Source organism: Danio aesculapii, chromosome 20 (genome assembly GCF_903798145.1).
Source record: "Danio aesculapii chromosome 20, fDanAes4.1, whole genome shotgun sequence".
Lineage (NCBI taxonomy): Eukaryota > Metazoa > Chordata > Actinopteri > Cypriniformes > Danionidae > Danio > Danio aesculapii.
In genome coordinates this window covers 44,489,808-44,510,006 of record NC_079454.1, presented here as the reverse complement: position 1 = coordinate 44,510,006, position 20,199 = coordinate 44,489,808, and the positions used below count along the sequence as shown (strand labels likewise).

The 20,199-nt window shown below is 31.1% G+C and overlaps 1 protein-coding gene across 6 annotated transcripts in view; it reads left to right on the top strand.

Annotated features, from left to right (window-relative positions):
• The window catches only part of mark3b (MAP/microtubule affinity-regulating kinase 3b), a 124,509-nt gene that overhangs the window by 101,349 nt on the left and 2,961 nt on the right, over positions 1-20,199 (top strand). The window contains exons 15-18 of one of the 6 annotated variants that reach the window (XM_056480750.1): positions 2,291-2,470; positions 4,603-4,872; positions 8,396-8,422; positions 15,048-15,092. In XM_056480750.1, the coding sequence (XP_056336725.1) occupies positions 2,291-2,470; positions 4,603-4,872; positions 8,396-8,422; positions 15,048-15,092 (522 nt within the window). The remainder of the gene's footprint in view (positions 1-2,290; positions 2,471-4,602; positions 4,873-8,395; positions 8,423-15,047; positions 15,093-20,199) is intronic. The other 5 variants (XM_056480751.1, XM_056480752.1, XM_056480755.1 and 2 more) reach the window with 5 other exon arrangements.

The following is a 20,199-nucleotide window of genomic DNA, read 5'->3' as shown; positions in this document are numbered from 1 at the left end:
GCAGTGGTAGAACAGTCAGTAGATCATGAGACCCCCTCTTTGAAAATATTGTAAGGCCCCCCTCAACATTTAATGATGTTATCGCTCATATAAGTTTGCAGTAAGGATGACAAAAAAATGTTTTCAAACAAACGGTATGTTTATTACTTTATCTAGATATGTTTATGCACAAATAATAGCCTAATGTAAAATATAAAAGCAAAACATCAGTAGGTAGGTTTCAGTTGTAACTGAAAAATGTAAGCTTTTGGCCTTTAAATTGGCCCTATATTAGTTGACAATTAGTTGCCAGTTTTTTGAGCTTCTTGTCAGTAGCTGTGACGTCCCTCATCTCATTTTGGGCGTGTGTCAATTCTTTTGCCTTGCACTCAAAAAATGCTCTGGGCTTGTCGCAGTATTAGGGATGAGTCGTCTGCAAATGTCTTATTAATTTGCACGGCCTCATGCATTCGTTAGCAAGAACTTTGGCGCAGATTATACACTGTGGCTGGGTCAGGGACTCTCTGCTTCGAGAAAATAGAATAAAACCATAGTTCAGGTAATTATCTTGGTATTTCCTGTGTTTTGTGTTTTCAGTATTGCTTGCGCTGTGACCCGTTTGGAGGTTTGGGGCTTCCTCACCTAGGTCCAGTATGCTTGGGTCCATTTTTTTGGTCAGCCAGGGGATAAACTGAACTAAGGCAACATGATCGTTCTCCTAATTGTCCACTGCTAAAATTTTGTTTAAAGATGACTAAATATCGCTGAGGCCCCCTTGTGGGCTGGGACCCCCTGCTGGGAACCGCTGTTCTGAGTCTTTGGTATAACCAGTGGTGTAAAGTAACTAATTACAAATACTCAGATTACTGTAATTGAGTAGTTTTTCCCAGGAATTGAAATATATTAAGTAGTTTTATAAAGGTGTACTTTTACTTTCCCTTGAGTACATGTTAGTGCTGTATTTGTACTTTTACTCCACTACTTTCCTTCAACCTGCAGTCACTACTTGATTTTTTCCTGTTTATGGGGATTAGAAAAATCAGTCCTGTGATTCCTGTCAAATCACACATAGAAGGTAAATTGCATCATACTGAAATACCTCAAGACATGGGCGATTTATAATTGCAGAAAACTGTTTGAAAGCATTAAAAGTGTCCAATAAGGTGTCCAAAATCTTTACACACATTGACCCAGAGTCTGTTTAGATGCATATCACTGATGAGAAGATGACGGATGTTTACTGTATGATGACCGAAAGGGCCTTAAACACCCAGCAGCCACAAGACGTCAACATGACGTCAGATTGACGTTGTACCCCATCGTCGTGGGGACGTTATACTTTGTTTGGTAATGAAAATCGGGTTGACATCTGAACTTAACATCAGGCTGACATCAATGTCCAACGTCCAACCTAAAATCAACCAAATATCAACATCTAATGATGTTATTGCTTCACGTTGAGTGGACGTTACCACTATGACGTCTATCAGACGTTGGATTTTGGTTGCCATACCTGACGAATAAATGTCAGTATTTGACGTTAATATGATGTTGGTTTAAGATGTAGGCTCGATGTTGGATTTTGGTCACTTTCTTACACAACCTAAAATCAACCAAATATCAACGTCATTTGATGTCGTTATTGGAAATCAAAGTAACATTGTCCTTAGACCCTGGCTTGACATTGAATTTTGGTCACCTGACGTCACAACCTAAATCTAACCTAATATTAATTTCTTATGACGTTGTGTGCCTGCTGGGCAATGGCTACAGAATGTTACGTTTACACACATTCACAAATTACCTGTAAATGCATCAGCTTTTTACAGCGTAATACTCAGTACTCACTACTCTTGAGTACTTTTGAAAGGTCTACTTTTTACTCATACTCTGAGTAATATTTACAACAGACACTTTTACTCTACTCACACTGCATTTTTAGGCAAGTAATGGTACTTTTACTTAAGTATGATTTAGTACTCTTTCCACCACTGGGTATAACAGTGGTTTGTTCTGTAGATGATCGAAAAAAAATATTGCTTAAGGGGGCTAATAATATTGACTATAAAATTATTCTTTTTTTAATTCAAAACTTTTAGTTCAAAACTTTAATTCAAAACTTTTATTCTAGCCGAAATAAAAAAACAAGACTTTCTCCAGATTAAAAAATATGATAGGAAATACTGTGAAAAATTCCTTGCTCTGTTGAACATCATTTGACATTGGGGGGGCTAATAATTGTGACTTCAACTGTATGCACCATGTCTGATCCAAACCACTGCTGTGTATTTGCTCGCCTGCCGTTGGCCAGCCTGAGTGAAATGTCAGGATGTGTCAGCACGAGTCCGACAGCGTACGCCGTGGCTCTGGCCAGTTCATCAGCCTCAGTCCGCCTGCGCCACCAAAAGGCTGCATCCCTGTCAGCCTCAGGACACACCTGCCGCGCCACCCTGCCAACCTCAGACGCCAGCGCGGACATCTTCAGGCCCAAGTAAACCCCAGTTCAGCGTCTGTCTCTAATCTTAGTGTGTCTCTTCCATCGCCCAAATACTCCCGTCTAACGCCCTCTGACCTCCGCTGTCTGCATCTCTGGTTTTCCAACATCCTCTACTCTTCCCTACAGATGTGACCAGAGGATCGTTGAGGAGTTTACCATTCCTGAGGAGTTCCCGCATCCTCCCATTCAAATCGCTAACTAACTTCCTCGTGTCAAACCCACTAATATAGGATTCAGACTTCATTAACATAGTGATTGACTACTAGTGGATGGACTGTTTAGGTGTTTTGTTGTGTTGGTTTGATTCATATTTTAGGACGTGTAGGATTAAATTGGGGTTATATCAGGATTATGAATGTAATTATTGTGTAAAGTAAAATAAGTGACTTTAATATGTAACAAGAATCATGAATCAAATGTTAATGTATTGTTAAAATGTAATGTTATGATAATTGACTGGAAATTTCATGGTTAGTTTTACCTATATAAATTTGAGGCTCTGTTTTTATATTTCACAGAAAGCAGAATTTATTTGCAGATTGATTGTTTTGGTTTTTATTTATTTGTTTATTTATTTTTTTATTCTCATTTTTAAATGTGACTTTAAGGGGATAATTCACCCAAAAGTTACAGACATTTTATTTTGAATTCAGTATTATGTACATCTTGGCCTGTCACAATAATCAACATATCGACTTCTCATACTACACAGGGACATGAGCTCAATTATTTTTGGTGATGCTATATATGGCTCATACATAAGAACCAATTCCAGCAACATTTTAGCTTATTGTGCAACATCTCTTTCTCTATTGGAGGTGTCAGTGTCAGTATGGTTAAAAACACACTATAGTATTTACTATAAATTACTATAGTATATGTTAATGTGGGTGTCTGACAACTGAAAATAGATCTGTTAGCAGATATCGCAGATACCTCTGTTACTTTATACCTTGCTTTTTTTTGTTAACATTTAATATTATTTATTTATAATATGCATTTATTTATAATATTTCACATTTTGATTGCACTATCTGATTATTAAATAGTTAAAATGACTATAATTAATATAAATATTCTTAAAACGTGTGTTTTTAGGAAGAGTGTACTTGCAGTCTGATGAAATTATATTGTCATTCTGGATTTATATAGTCCGCAATCGGCTACTGTCTGAGTGGGGGTATTTGCATACAGCGATCTGATTGCCGCTTCCGTTGATGCTGACGCCCCGTGTGAATGGGTCATAATAATATAATTTATCACAATACATTTTGATGCAATATATCATACAACATAAAATAGATATTGTGACAGGCCTATGTACATACTGTTAAAGTATTTATCTTACAGATTTTTACTTTTATTCTTTACATTTTTTTAGCAATTGTTTATCTTGTCTTTTTTTAATATAACATTTTTATTATATTTACATTTTAGCACCTCATCTTATTTTTCATCTAATATTAATATTAATAATTTCTGTGTGACTTTTCTTTTATTTATATGGTCCGTTATATTATTTGTGAATATTTTGATTTGACTTTTTTTATTGTATTTCAAAAGATTAGATTTAGTTACATACATTACTCCATTTATATTTTAAAACATCATCTTATTTTTCACCTAATATTTGTTCTTAATTTTAGTGTGATTGTAGTTTCTTTATTTGCTTTGTTATATTATTTATTAATATTTTGATTTGCCTTTTGTTTTTATTTATATTGTATTTCAGCTTTATTTCGGTGACCAAAAATAGATTAGTTTTAGTCATACATTACTGCATCATTTACCCACCCAATATCATTGCGTGCAGATTTATCTTTTTAGTCACACTGTTAACAATTGTGAATAATACAGTATTTAACTGTAATTTTAACTGGATTTTAGGACAGATATGCAGTATGGTTCTGTATTTTAAAGTTGCACTGTGAAAATATACAGTATAGATAAACAATACTTCAAATACATATACATCAAGATAAATGGTGCTGTAAACATAAATACAGTATTTTAGCTGTAAATGATTTACAGTAAGTTACTGGTGAACTGCTGCCAGTATGTTACTGTAGATTCTACAGGAAATTGTTAACAGTGCATGTTGTGACTCTACACTCTTCTCTGTTTAGTACGAGCACGGCTCAGACGAGTCAGCGAAACCCTGGTTCCTCCACCCACAGCATTAGCAGTGCGACTCCACCGGACCGCCTGCGCTTCCCCAGAGGAACCCTGAGCCGCAGCACCTTCCATGGAGGACAGCTGAGAGAGAGGCGCACCGCCACATACAATGGACCTCCAGCTTCTCCAACATTATCGCACGATGCCACACCATTGTCACAGTCCCGGAGCCGCGGATCAACAAACCTCTTCACCAAGCTCACATCCAAACTCACACGCAGGTAAAACACACACTTAAACCCTCATTACAGCAGTTATCCCTAAGGAAGTCTATTTTCAGAGGAGAAAGGAAAGTGTTTATTTGGTAGAGCTATGGGGAAAAATCAAACAAGAAATTCAAAAAGAGATACTGCATTGATATAGAGATTTTCAAAATGCATTGATATTCTCTCTTAAATCAACTTTGAGCTGAGTTTTTGACAGCTGATTGCACTGTATGCTTTACTTAAAACTAGCCTAAAATGCCCATCTGCTGTTCAAAACTAGCCTAGAGCTCACTCTTCTGTTCAAAACTAGTCTCGAGCTCCATCTGCTGTTCAAAACTAGCCTAGAGTACCATCTGCTGTTCAAAACTAGCCTACAGCGCCATCTGCTGTTCAAAGTCTGTCTAATTCGCCGTCTGCTGTTCAAAACTAGCCTAGAGCACCATCTACTGTTCAAAACTAGCCTAGAGTGCCATCTGCTGTTCAAAGTCTGTCTAATTCGCCGTCTGCTGTTCAAAACTAGCCTAAATCGCCATCTGCTATTTAAAGCTAGCCTAGAGCACCATCTTCTGTTCAAAACTAGCCTAGAGCGCCATCTGCTATTCAAAACTAGCCTAGAGCGCCATCTGCTGTTCAAAACTAGCCTAGAGCACCATCTGCTGTTCAAAACTAGCCTAGAGCACCATCTGCTGTTCAAAACTAGCCTAGAGCGCCATCTGCTGTTCAAAACTAGCCTAGAGCGCCATCTGCTGTTCAAAACTAGCCTAGAGCACCATCTGCTGTTCAAAACTAGCCTAGAGCACCATCTGCTGTTCAAAACTAGCCTAGAGCGCCATCTGCTGTTCAAAACTAGCCTACAGCGCCATCTGCTGTTCAAAGTCTGTCTAATTCGTCGTCTGCTGTTCAAAGTCTGTCTCAGTCATCGTTTGCTGTTCAAAACATCTGCTTTTTGAAAAGTTGCCTATAACATCCGTCTACTGTTCAAAACAAGCCTAGAGCGCCATCTGCTGTTCAAAACTAGCCTAGAGCACCATCTGCTGTTCAAAACTAGCCTAGAGCACCATCTGCTGTTCAAAACTAGCCTAGAGCGCCATCTGCTGTTCAAAACTAGCCTACAGCGCCATCTGCTGTTCAAAGTCTGTCTAATTCGTCGTCTGCTGTTCAAAGTCTGTCTCAGTCATCGTTTGCTGTTCAAAACATCTGCTTTTTGAAAAGTTGCCTATAACATCCGTCTACTGTTCAAAACAAGCCTAGAGCGCCATCTGCTTTTTAAAAAGTAGACCAGACTATTTGTCTACTGTTTAAAACTAACCTAGAGCGGCATCAGCTTTTTGAAAAGTTGCCTAGAACATCCGTCTACTGTTTAAAACTAACCTAGAGCGCCATCTGCTTTTTAAAAAGTAGCCTCAAACATCCGTCTAGTGTTTAAAACTAGCCTAGAGCACCGTCTGCAGTTCAAAACTAGCCTAGATCACCAGCTGCTGTTAAAAACTAAGCTCAGAATCGGTTCCAGAGAGAATAACGATGCATTTTGAAAATACCACAGTTCTTTTATTATTACACAAGTATTAGTGTTGTGCTTGGCATGGAAAAAGTAACTAGTAACTTCAACCGCAGATCTGGACAATTACAGGGGTTTTGGTAAAATGCAAGAAAAATCAAGAATTCATGACGTTTAAAAAATTCTGTTCAACCTTTATTAAACTGACAAAAGTACAAAGACAAGATTTCCAGTGTTTTCACTGACCAAATAAATTGAAATTGGACTGTTTCCAAAAAAAGTGGATATGCTGCAAATTGGTTTTTAATTTTGCTTCGGTCCCAACTTCTTTTTGGAGTGTGTTGACTCCATCAGACTCGAAATGTGTTTATATTTACAAAATGCATTTAAGGTTGCCATTGAAAACCCTGTAAATCCTTGTATTTGTACTTTTTAATGAATAAAATAATTATTAAAGTTGCAAAAAATCTTGATTCTATTGAATTCACAAAAGCTCTTGAATTTTCCAGAATCGGGGTTATATTTACAGCTGACATCAAAATTACTAGCCCACCTGTGAAATTTGTATTCTTTTTTCAAATATTTCCCAAGTGATGTTTAACAGAGAAGAAAGTTTTGCACAGTATTTCCTATAATTTTTTCTTCTTCTAGAGAGTCAAATTTTGTTTGTTTGGTTGGAATAGAATAAAAAAATAAAAATAAAAAAAACACTGTTTTACAATGACTTGCCTAATTATCCTAAATTTAGGATTTAACCAATAAGCTAGGTAAACGGCCGCTTAGGGCCCCAGCAAATCTGGGGGCCCCAATAAATATCTAGAAGTATAAATTAGACATATAAACTGTATATAACAACATTTTCTGTCATATTTTGTATAATGAGAATTTTTTTTTACATAATTAAATATTATTTAATATACATGAAAAATATAATATTATTATAATAACGTAATGTTATGTAATAGTAATTTTAAAAAATAAAATATCCATCATAGAGCAGTCCAATAGTCAAATTTCTTTATTTAAAAAAAATAAACTAATTAATTAAAAAAAAAAAAAAAAAAATATATATATATATATATATATATATATATATATATATATATATATATATATATATATATATATATATATATATATATATATGCTTTTTTTGTGTGTGTAAATTCATTTTAAGAAAACTTATCATTAAAAATGTAAAGACTGCATTAAGATAAAACATAGAAAAGAAGATTGAGTAATATTAAAAAACCACCAAAATAAATAATAATTAAATAAAAGTAGAAAGGGTGCATCAGAACTTGGGCCCCATGGCTGGAGTTACCTAGGGCCCCTAATTCGCTAAATCTGCCCCTGGTTGCGAGACAATGACGGGGGGTCACTTGGCGATTTCCAAAAATCAAGTTCGTTTTATTAAACTATGAGAATGACCATGTTTTATCCATAACCTACTGAAGAACAAATAGTAGTTGATAGTAACATTGTTAACATGTTATTAATTATAATTATTAACCACATGCAAATAAAAAGCCATCAGTCTGTTATAAGTTTATTATTATAAAGACACAGTAATGGCGTCAGATGCAGCACATTAATTTTATAGTATCAGGTTAAACTTTCTGACACCTTTACGGCACTCACATACATTAAAAATAAATACAGGCCACAACTGAACATGGAGGAAGGTCTCCGTGTGGCGTTCTCCAAAATGTAATCATGAATACATTTGGGCCTATTGGTATGTGTGCGGCGTTGTGTGCAAGGTTTATATATTTCTAACCAAATCAGAGAATATTGGCAGTCGTGAGTCACTGGCATTGTTATTTTTGGGGTGGTGGGCTGAAAAGTTTGGGAACCCCTGCGTTAATTACCAATTGGGAAATATTTTTAGAAGATTTACAATTTCACAGAAGAGCTAACAACTTCGTTTTCAACAGTACAACATCATCAGATGTTATCAGTGGCATCAGTTTATCGTTTTCTGACATTGCATCTGCTCTAGATGTTGAGCCATGCCTCTGTTTTCTGTTTCTTTTGTAGAAATATGTCATTCAGGTTTACCAAAAGGTAGGACCCCCGACGGGCTGTGTGCAGTTAACAAGCACCCAAATATGACATTTAACTCTTAACCCTAGTGTGAAGAGGTTTCAGATTAATGGCTTGTCACTCACCTTTGAAACACACACAACTGCTGTCTCTTTATCGCAGTGCGACTGAGCATGCCTGCTGTTTTCTGATGAGCAGACATTACTAATCACACATGCATGCCCCATCACAGGTTACAGCTGAGCACAGTAGATTCATTAGTTTCTTACAGCTTTATACATTAGAGCCTTATTTCTCATTCACATCTTCTATCTCTGCGGAAGAGTGTGTGTGTGTGTGTGTTTTTGAATCAATAGTTAATAACCCACAGCTTACAGTAGTGGAAACATTAGTTCAATTGCAGCCATGAAGGATCCAAACCACTGGATATAAGTCATGTTTTTCCCTCTCTGTGTATATATGTAACTGAATCTCGCATTTCACAGTGAAATCAAATATATGTTGGACTAATAGGGTTTGCAGTCTGACATATTTTTTTATAACTATGAAGCATGTTGTCCTCCAAATTTCTCTTTTTTTTTGTTGATTCCCTAATTTTGCTTAATAAATACAACCTCAAATCAGAAAAAGTTGGGACAGTATTTAAATATGGCCTGCCTGCAGTCCCGACCTGTCTGTTTTCACACCTCTATTTTGGAAAAAGTCAGGAAAGTGGGTGAGTCCAGCTTTGTTTAGGTGGGAGTGTCGAGTGGCGAAAGAGGGAAGGGTTTGTATGAAAAAGGGAGTTTTATTACGTGCACTACAGCTGATTTTTACACCGACAATACAAACACAGGCGCAGGGGAGTGATTTGGAGAGTAGCATTTACAGCAGATCTAAGAGCTGTGTGGAAGTGGAGGATTTTCAGTCCATAATATTGTTGTGATATTACTGTAAACTTAGTAACTGAAAGAGTACTGCTGACCATACAAACTAACTATGCCATCTGAATAAACATAAACAAAGAACGTTGATCAAACACTTACCCAATTCGTAGAGACAGGACAATCCACCCCAACTGGAACCGCGTTTTTTAAATTTATTTATTTTTTAAGAAGACGAGCGACAATCCTGATTTCACTATTTCCAGATTTGAAAAGCTCTCGGTTAAAAAATGATGCTTACAAACATATTTATGTTGCGTTTTAGCAGACCACTGTAATCCAACTGCTTGGTCCACGCGTGAGCTGTGCTCTCATTGCAGGAAATTTTTTTGATTCGGCACATTTAAAAACAGAACACAGACGACCCATGTCTCCGAACAGTTCTTCTTCTTTCACTTGTATTAATGATGGTTGACAACACAACATGGCGTCACTCTGAACACTGTAACAGGTAAAAAAAAAAAAAAGTCTTTGAAGCAGTATCTTGCATATAAATATTAATAAAGTTGTATCTTGTTCACAATAGAGCGCGCTGATTGGTTCAAAGCAAGTCTTTCTCGTGAATTAATGAACGGATGTACAAACGGCCAATCTCCACGCTGGAATTTACACAATGATCTCATCGCCGTGACGTTTCTTTTCAAACCGGAAGAACGAATCTGCTCTAAACAACGCAAAAACAACCAATTGTCACTTGTTAGCTAAATATATGTGTCCTTATATGTGTTTTTAGCATTGTGGGACATTTTATATATGACTTTCAACATCTCAGAAAATGCGTTTTGGTATTTTCATGACCCATTAAGACTTGTTTGCAGAAATAAATGGGATGAAATTACACCTGAAACACTTCATTACTTGGTCTCTTCATTCCCTAAACGTCTTTTAAGTGTTGTGAAAAGGAATTACAAAGTGGTAAATGCTTTACTGTTCCAACTTTTTTGAAATGTGTTGCGATTTGTGTTTATTGTGAAAAAATAAAAGGCAATACAAATCATGAGGAACACATTAAATAATGTTTGTTATATTGTCTGCAATGAAATACAAGTCAAAATCAATTCAGAAATCACTACTTTCTTTTTTCATTTGCGTTTTCCAAACTGTCCCAACTTTTTCTGATTTTTGGTTGTATAAAAATACATTTTAATTGTAATATAATATTCTAAAATAATTTAATTAGTTAAATAATTACAAATATTTAATATATTTAATATATATGAAGAGTTCAGATGCAAAAACCTCAAAGTGCCGTCTGAAATTTTTCTCTAAACTTTGCGTTTCTCTCAGCCTCCTTTGTTTAGGTTCAGTTATTTCACTTTAAAGGTATTGGAAATAACCTATTCTTTGCACTAAGGGTGAAATTACTGAAACACATTACACACAACAGCCTGAGAAAAAAAAGCTAAATTTAGATGAATATTTCAGATGGCACTTAGAGGTTTTTGCATCTAAACTCTTCATATATTTAATATATTTATATTCAGCCTCAACACATTCCATGTTTTTTTTTTTCTAGTTATGTTTTCTTTCTAAGTAATAAAACTTTTCTGTATTAAAATAATCTATATTTAGCAGGAAAACATGCTTAATTTGTCATAATATTGTGCTATAATTATCAAAGGTCCTTTATTTATTTCCTGTTAATATTAGTGTGAAATATAGCACGGGCCTGATCCTTGTGAGATTTACTGTATATCCATCAAAAAGTCGTTGAGGAAATCAGTAAATCTCCTGCGATTTGTGTGTAATTCAGGCCACCCTACTGGGCTCTTAATTTAGCAGCTGACAGATGTGGCGATTGAGGGTTCTTTACAGGATTTCTGGAGTTAAGGTACCAAGATTACCTTTTGACAAAGCACCCTTTCCCATTTCAGCCCTCATGCTCCAGAATCCACCTCTAGAAGTAGCATTTGCCCGGGATTTTCTGATTCCAGCTCTTCCTTTCTGACCCAGGCGTTATTGTTCCTACAGATGACGATCCCAGCGCTTTTATTCCTGCTAGTGCTGTTATGACATCAGCATATTACAGTCTGCTTTTCAATGCTTTTCAAAATATGCAATGCAGAAGTTGCTTGGATTACACTTTAAAATGCTCCTATTATGCTATTATAGTCCTAGTTTTTGAGGTCTTCTACAATAGTTTTTTCAACCATCCAAAGTAAAAAATAAATAAATAAATGTAATATATATATATATATATATATATATATATATATATATATATATATATATATATATATATATATATATATAAACACTTCATAGTCTTTTGCACAAAAAAGACAAAGTATAATTAAAACATATAAATATATTTTTCTGTTATGATGTTTAAAAAGGCTGCCAAAAGATTAGAAATGTACCTAAATGTACCTAAATTATTATATTATATTATTTATCATATTCATATTATAACATTTAAGATATTTATCTTGTGTTTTGACAATAAAACAGTGGTTTAAGTTATCAGTTAACGGTCTGGTTTGGGCTGTCACGATTATCAAGTTTGACTGAAGATTAATTGTCTAAAAATGTATTGTGATTATGCGATTAATTGTCAGTTTTTGGTACTTTAATGATTAATTGAGTGTATGGGGGTCCATTCATATATCTAATATTTGGCCAAATATTAACATAATCTATGAATAATATATATGCTTATTTATTTTAAATATCAAAAAAATAATAACTCAATATACAGTTGAAGTCAGAATTATTTGCAACTGACACACTGTGAAAATTTCCTTGCTCTGTTAAGCATCATTTAGGAAATATTTAAAAAAGAAAAAAAAATTCAAAGAGGGGCTAATAAATCTGACTGTATGTGTGCATATTTGTAATTATAATGATTGAAAATTAACATGTAACTGCCGTTTTTGCAGTTTTTTTAAAATATAGGTTGTGTGTACACACACATGTATACATAGTTGAAGTCAGAATTATTAGCCCCCCATTTATTTATTTATTTTATATATATAAATTTCCCAAATGTTGTTTTACAGAGCAAGGAAATTTTCACAGTATGTCTGATAGAGGTGTCTTGAAAAATATCTAGTCAAATATTATTTACTGTCATCATGGCAAAGATAAAATAAATCAGTGATTAGAAATGAGTTATTAAAACTATTATGTTTAGAAAAGCATTGAACAGGGGGCTAATAATTCTGACTTTAACTGTATATGAAATTTTTTAGTAATTGGAAAATCCAAATGCAAAAAATAGCTTATTTTCTTGAATGACAAACTGACACAGAACTGAACTGTTTTTTAATTATTACTATTTTTCAGTTAGATTTATTGACTATTAAAACACCTCCAGAATACAACGACTTGTATAAAATGAATTTAATAAATAGGCCTAACACAAAATAGGTTTCAGTTAAATAATTAATATATAAATTAATATAAATCTAAAAATAATCATAGTATATTACTTCACTGCTAACACAACCTGTGGCACACACATACAATTAAAAAAATGACATGCTAGGAAATTTGCTATTAGTTGTTTTTCTTAGCAGTGAGTTGTTGGCATTATGGGTGTTTAAGGCTCTTAAACTACCCTTATTAGTAGAGACATGCTGTACAAACACCATTTACACAGTCTCTCGCTCTCCAATTTGAAACTGAAAGTAAAAGGCACGTGCATTTAATATGGAATACACTAATCGACCTGCTCCTGCCTTTTCCTTGATTTGTTCGCCGATGTCTTGTGCATTGCTTTTTTTGTCAAGTGACAGTATTTACTTTAAAAGTCTGATTCATTTACAATATTTAATTGAATCATTTAATTTAAGTTGCCTTTTTTGTAGTTCAGCAATCAAACAAAGAAAAAAAAGGTTATGTTAAATTCAGAGTGATGATCTCTGTCTAAGGCATTCACAACAATCACCTTACCAACATTGTCCTTCTCTTTTCCAATGGGACGGGGGACCAAATCAAAGGTTACCATGGGCCAACTTTGGGCATCTCTGGTTTATATAATTATACTATTTCAATTTTTTCAGGTTTTATTCTTAGTTTTAGCTTAAAAACCACCTGAAAAATACATTTTTACATTTGATTTATTTTAAATGTAAATAATTTTTAGTTCATTTACTAAATAAAAATTATTATTTGTTATAAATAAATAATACAATTTGTTACAAACATTAGGTTTATGCTTTGTTTCAACTAACCCATTCCTATTCCCATCACACTGAAATATTAAATACTATGCTAAAAAAAAATTGCATTAAATATAATATAATAAAATATAATAAAATATTGTATAATACAACATAATATAATATAATATAATATAATATAATATAATGTAAAATAATATAATATAATATAGTATAATATAGTATAGTATAGTATAATATAATATAATATAATATAATATAATACAATATAATACAATATAATACTATATAATATAGTATAATATAATATAATAATATAATATAATATAAAATAAAATAGTATAATATAATTTAATATAATATAATATAATAATATATTATAAAATAAAATAGGATAATATAATATAGTATAATATAATATAATATAGTATAATATAATATGATATGATATAATATAATATAATATAATATAATATAATATAATATAATATAATATAAAATAAAATAGTATAATATAATATAATATAATAATATGATATGATATAATATAGTATAATATAATATAACATAATATAGTATAATATAGTATAATATAGTATAATATGATATGATATAATATAATATAATATAATATAATATAGTATAATATAATATAATATAATATAATATAATATAATATAGTATAGTATAATATAATATAGTATAGTATAATATAGTATAATATAATACAATATAATATAATATAGTATAATATAATATAATAATATGATATGATATAATATAGTATAATATAATATAACATAATATAATATAATATAATATAATATAGTATAATATAGTATAATATAGTATAATATGATATGATATAATATAATATAATATAATATAGTATAATATAATATAATATAGTATAGTATAATATAATATAATATAGTATAATATAGTATAATATAATACAATATAATATAATATAATATTATATAGTATAATATAATATAATATAAAATAATATAATATAAAATAATATAATAAACATAATATAATATAATATAATATAAAATAGTATAATATAATATAATATAATATAATATAATACAACATAAAATAATATTATATAATATCATAATTAATATTAGAATATAATATTAATAATTAGCATTATCAACTTCACCGCTGTCTAATTTCTCCCTGCCATGAAGACTGCTTGAGTCAGATTGGCCCAGCTTACCCCACTCTGCCCCAAATTATTTTCTCTTTAAAGCAAAACGCTCATCTTTTATTCATTATGAGAAACCCTTGTCGTTTCTTTGCAGACAGAATGAGCTCAGTTTTATGTCCTCCGCACTGAATCTATTTAGGACAGGAAGTGAAATCATAGGCTACAGGATGTCAATCCCTGTCCAATCTCTCCACACAGGTCAACTTGCATGTCTAATATTCCTCTCCTTTCGCTTACACAGGAAAAGAGACCCGTCTTTGATATTCTCTCCAGCTGCTTGGTTCAACTATTGTTGTCTTATCTGCCTTTCCTTGATCAGCGAGTCTCAGATTTCCTTGCCTCTAAACTATTTTTCTTCTTTTTCACCCTGGTGTTTAAAGAGGGCCGGCAGAATGCGATAGAAATGGGAGGTATGAGGACTCAAGGTGAGAACGAGACATCTGCTTTTTACACTTTTTTTGTCATCTTTTCTTTGCATTTTAGTCCAGTTCAGGCCTCATGTTATTCACTAGACTTATTCTGCATGTTCAATCTATAAGTCATCATTAGCCAAAGATGTGTGTGTCCAATGAAGCAGTGAAAATCTATTCTGTGAATGAAGATTAAAGCGGTAGTTCACTCAAAAAAAAAAAACTGAAATTTCCTCACTATTTAATCACACTCAAGTGGTTCCAAACATTGTGAGTTTCTTTCTTCTGTTGAACACAAAGGAAGATGTATTTAGGAATGTTGGAGGGGAAAATGACATTGACATCATATAGTAGGAATAAAACATCTTATTGAAAGTCAATGTTCCTACATTCTTCAGTATATCTTCCTTTGTGAAGAAAGAAACCCCGACAAATGAAGGAGTGAATGATGATGGAATGTTCAATCCCAGATCCATATTAAAGCCAGCAGTTAGTTCTGCTCTGACTCCTTGTGGCAGGAATAGGAAAGTACATATTAGACTGTATTATATTATATTATATTATATTATATTATATTATATTATATTATATTATATTATATTATATATTACGTTATATTATATTATATTATATATTACGTTATATTATATTATATTATATTATATTATATTATATTATATTATATTATATTATATATTACATTATATTATATTATATTATATTATATTATATATTACGTTATATTATATTATATTATATTATATATTACGTTATATTATATTATATTATATATTACGTTATATTATATTATATTATATTATATTATATTTATTATATTATATCATATTATATTATATATTTCTTATATTATAAATTACGTTATATTATATTATATTATATTATATATTACGTTATATTATATTATATCATATTATATTATATTTATTATATTATATTATATTATATTATATATTTATTATATTATAATATATTTATATTATAATAAGTTATATTGTATTATATTATATTATGCTATATTTATATTATATTATACTATATAATATTATGCTATAATATATTATTCTATACTATACTTATATTATACTATACTAATATTATTTTATATTATATTATATTATACTATATTTATTATATATTATATTATATTATATTATACTATATTTTATATTATTATATATTATATTATACTAAATTTATTTTATATTATTATATATTATATTATATTATACTTATATTATACTAATATTATATTATATTGTGTTATATATTATATTATATTTTATTATATTATATTATACTTATATTATACTAATATTATATTATATTGTGTTTTATATTATATTATATTATACTATACTTATACTAATATTATATTATATTGTGTTATATATTATATTATATTATATTATATTATATTATATTATATTATATTATATTATATTATATTATATTATATTATATTATATTATATTAGGGCTGCACAATATATCGTTTCAGCATCGATAGCGCAATGTGTGCATTCTCAACAGTCACATTGCAGTTTCTACAATGTTGAGCTGGGATTATGGTTTATCAGCAATGAAGACTGTACAGTTTTATTTCACATTATATTTGATTATTTAATTATTAGACCTGAATATCTGACTACTGTTTAACTCCAGAAAACCGTAAAGCTCTGCTTATTACACTTTTATTTTTGTCCATCAAACCTTACTTATGCTTGCAATTTGTTTGTTTCACTCCATTTCAAAAATATCCCAGTCAATCTAAATTAATGATTTCATTCAAAATAGAGCTATTCAAGCCATCTGCTGAAATTGTAATCATATCGCATTTATATGGTATTCATATGTCAGATTTTTCCAATATCATGCAGCCCTAATATATACAGTTGAAGTCACAATTATTAGCCTTTTTTAAATATTTCCCAAAGAGCAAGGAAATTTTAACAGTATGTCTGATAATATTTTTTCTTCTGGAGAAAGTCTTATTTGTTTTATTTAGGCTAGAATAAAAGCAGTTTTTCATTGTTTTTATACCATTTAGGGTCAAAATTATTAGCCCCTTTAAGCTATATATTTTTTCGATCTTTATACAAGACCATCGTTATACAATAACTTGCCTAACTATAACTTGCCCCCCCTCCTGAATTATTAGCCCCCCTGTTAATTTTTTTCCTAATTTCTGTTTAACAGAAGGATTTTTTCAATGCATTTCTAAACATAACTCATTTCTAATAACTGATTTATTTTATCTTTGTCATGATGACAGTACATAATATTTGACTAGATATTCTTCAAGACACTTCTATACAGCTTTAAGTGACATTTAAAGGCTTAACTAGGTTAATTAGGTTAACTAGACAGGTTAGGGTAATTAGGCAAGTTATTGTATAACGAGGGTTTGTTTTGTAGACTATTGAAAAAAAATATAGCTTAAATGGGCTAATAATAGGTAAGTAATTAAATAAATAATAATAATTAAAGGGGGGCTAATAAATCTGACTTCAAATGTATATCTGATACACACACATAAAAACAAAACTATACAAACAAATTGTTCCATAGATATTTTATTTTATATATAATTTATATCATACACATCTATGTATTTTACATCCTAATATAAATAAACATGTTTTCAAATATATGCATGCATGTGAGTATTTATATATACGTAATAAATATACACCGTACACACATATACAGACGTGGACAAAATTGTTGGTGCACTTCTTGTGAAGGCCAGCATTAGTTTGTCTTGTTTAATGCCTCAACTTCAACTCAAAAGCAATATCTAATATTCAGTAGAAGCTTTTCTGTTATTGTTGATTTAATCATTACGTTTTTCAGTTTCAAGTTCTTTTAGTGACCACTGTACTTTTTCTTTTCTCAATGGAAGGGTGCCAACAATTTATATTCATATTTCCCATGAGTCGTGGAATTACATGGAGTTATAAAAGGGGCTTTTTAGACATTCAAAGTCAAGGAATTTAAGCATGATTTTTTGTCCCGTCATGGAATATCAGGGATTTTTATTTGCCACTTTAAATTTTAGTTTCCATTTATCCTTTTTCTATGCCCTATTTTTATTTTATACTGCACTATTTAATGCCTATTGTTATGATTATTTTACCTGTTAGCTAAGGCTAACGTGACAGGATGAAACACATTTTAGGAGTTTGGTTTCAGAATTATCACTTTAAAGACTGGAGTTAAATAAGTAATGACAAAAAAAGCTAAATCTAAAGTTTGTAAACCTGCTATCAATCTGTCAACTTTGGGAGAGATGGCACTTTGCAGTCATGATATGAGGTAAATTATTAATTATTGTTCTAATAGTGGCTATTGAAGACATACAAATTGATATTCAAGCTTTAATTGTTTTAACATATTATTTTAATATTATTTTATAGCACAACAACAGCCTGTTTTTTACAGTCATGGAAATTCAGCTTTTTAGTCAGTAAAAGTTTAATATTTGGCAATAAGTGGCAATATAAGTGGGAACCCTGATTTATAGTATACTGTAGTGTTCTTTTATTGTCATCTGTGGATTGAATCTGTACCATTCTACTCATGTTTATTAATATATATTCTTATATTCGCACTCCTGAGTGTCTCACCGCACTGTATTTCTGCATGGTTGTGTTTGTGCATGTCAAATGCACTTGACTGTTTGAGTGCATGATGTGTTGTCACTGAAAACATGTATTAGAACTTGATGTTATGTTCATTTGCTGTACATACACATACATCAGCATGTTTATTTTGAAGGCCTGGATTGTACTCAAGGTCAGCTAATGTGGAAATAGCAGGAATTAGCGTAAATGGTCTGACAGAGTAATGTAAGAACGGTGAAAGCAGTATTTTATTCAAATAACTCAAATAAATAAATACACTACCATTCAAATGTTTTTGACACTCACCTAGGCTGCATTTATTTAATTAACAACAACGGACCCTTTTCACATTTCCAGGTTTCTCAGCAGTGGCAGTCGTCATAGTTGGGTAAACTTAGAGCACAGTGAATGGGAGAATACAACACATCAATTTTGAACAATCATATTTGCTGAAATAATAAAAGAAAAACTCCACATTATCAAGACTTTCAGAAAAATGAAAAAATATTGTGAGACTGATGACGGCAGCCAGAAGAGAGAACAACAAAAATCAAATCAAATTTACAGCCCCATAGAAATACGAAACACCCATAAGAAACACCTCGCATTATCGGTTATTTTGTTTTTTTGTAATTTGACGTAAAGATGTTATAATACATAAATAAATACAAAAAAAATGTTCATACTTTTTAAAAAATCTAAATATTAAAAACTTTCAAGGATTTAAGATTATGATGACTGTTGAACGTCTTGTGAAAAGGGTCCATATAGTTATTTGAATATGTCATTTATTCTAGGGATTCAAAGTCACAATTTCAGCATCATTACTCCAATCAGATCCTCCAGAAATCATTTTTATCTTATCTTTCTGGGATGTACTAGTTTAGTTTTATGTTGCTTTATAGATTGTCATTTTATTCAAGCATTCTGTTCCGCACAGCACTTTGGTCATCCTTGGGTTGTTCTTAAATGTGCTTTATAAGTAAATAATGCATTAATAAATGATGAAGTGGTGTGGCACTCAAAAACATTAATGTTACAAACAATCATGCTGCTCTATATTTTTTAGTGAAATATTGTTTATTTGTGACAATTTATGACAATGTTTTGGACTAGATTCTAGACTATAGATCGTTGCTGAATAAATCTAATCCTAAATTAAAAAAATAAATGAATAAAAATAATGTCTAAATCTGCCTTTTAAAGAGATAGTTCACCCAAAAAAAAAAATTCTTGCATCATTTACTCACTTATTCAAACCCTATTTGAATGACTTTCTTCTGATAAACACAAAAGATTTTTGACATCCATAGTCATTTTTTTATAATATGGATATCAATGGGTCCCAGTAACCAGCATTCTTCAAAATATCTTCTTTTGTGTTCAACAGAAAAAAGAAACTCAAAAGTAAGTTAAGCAGTAATTTCATTAAAGGTAAATGATGCAGTCATTCAATTTTCAACCAAAACTAAAAGGAAA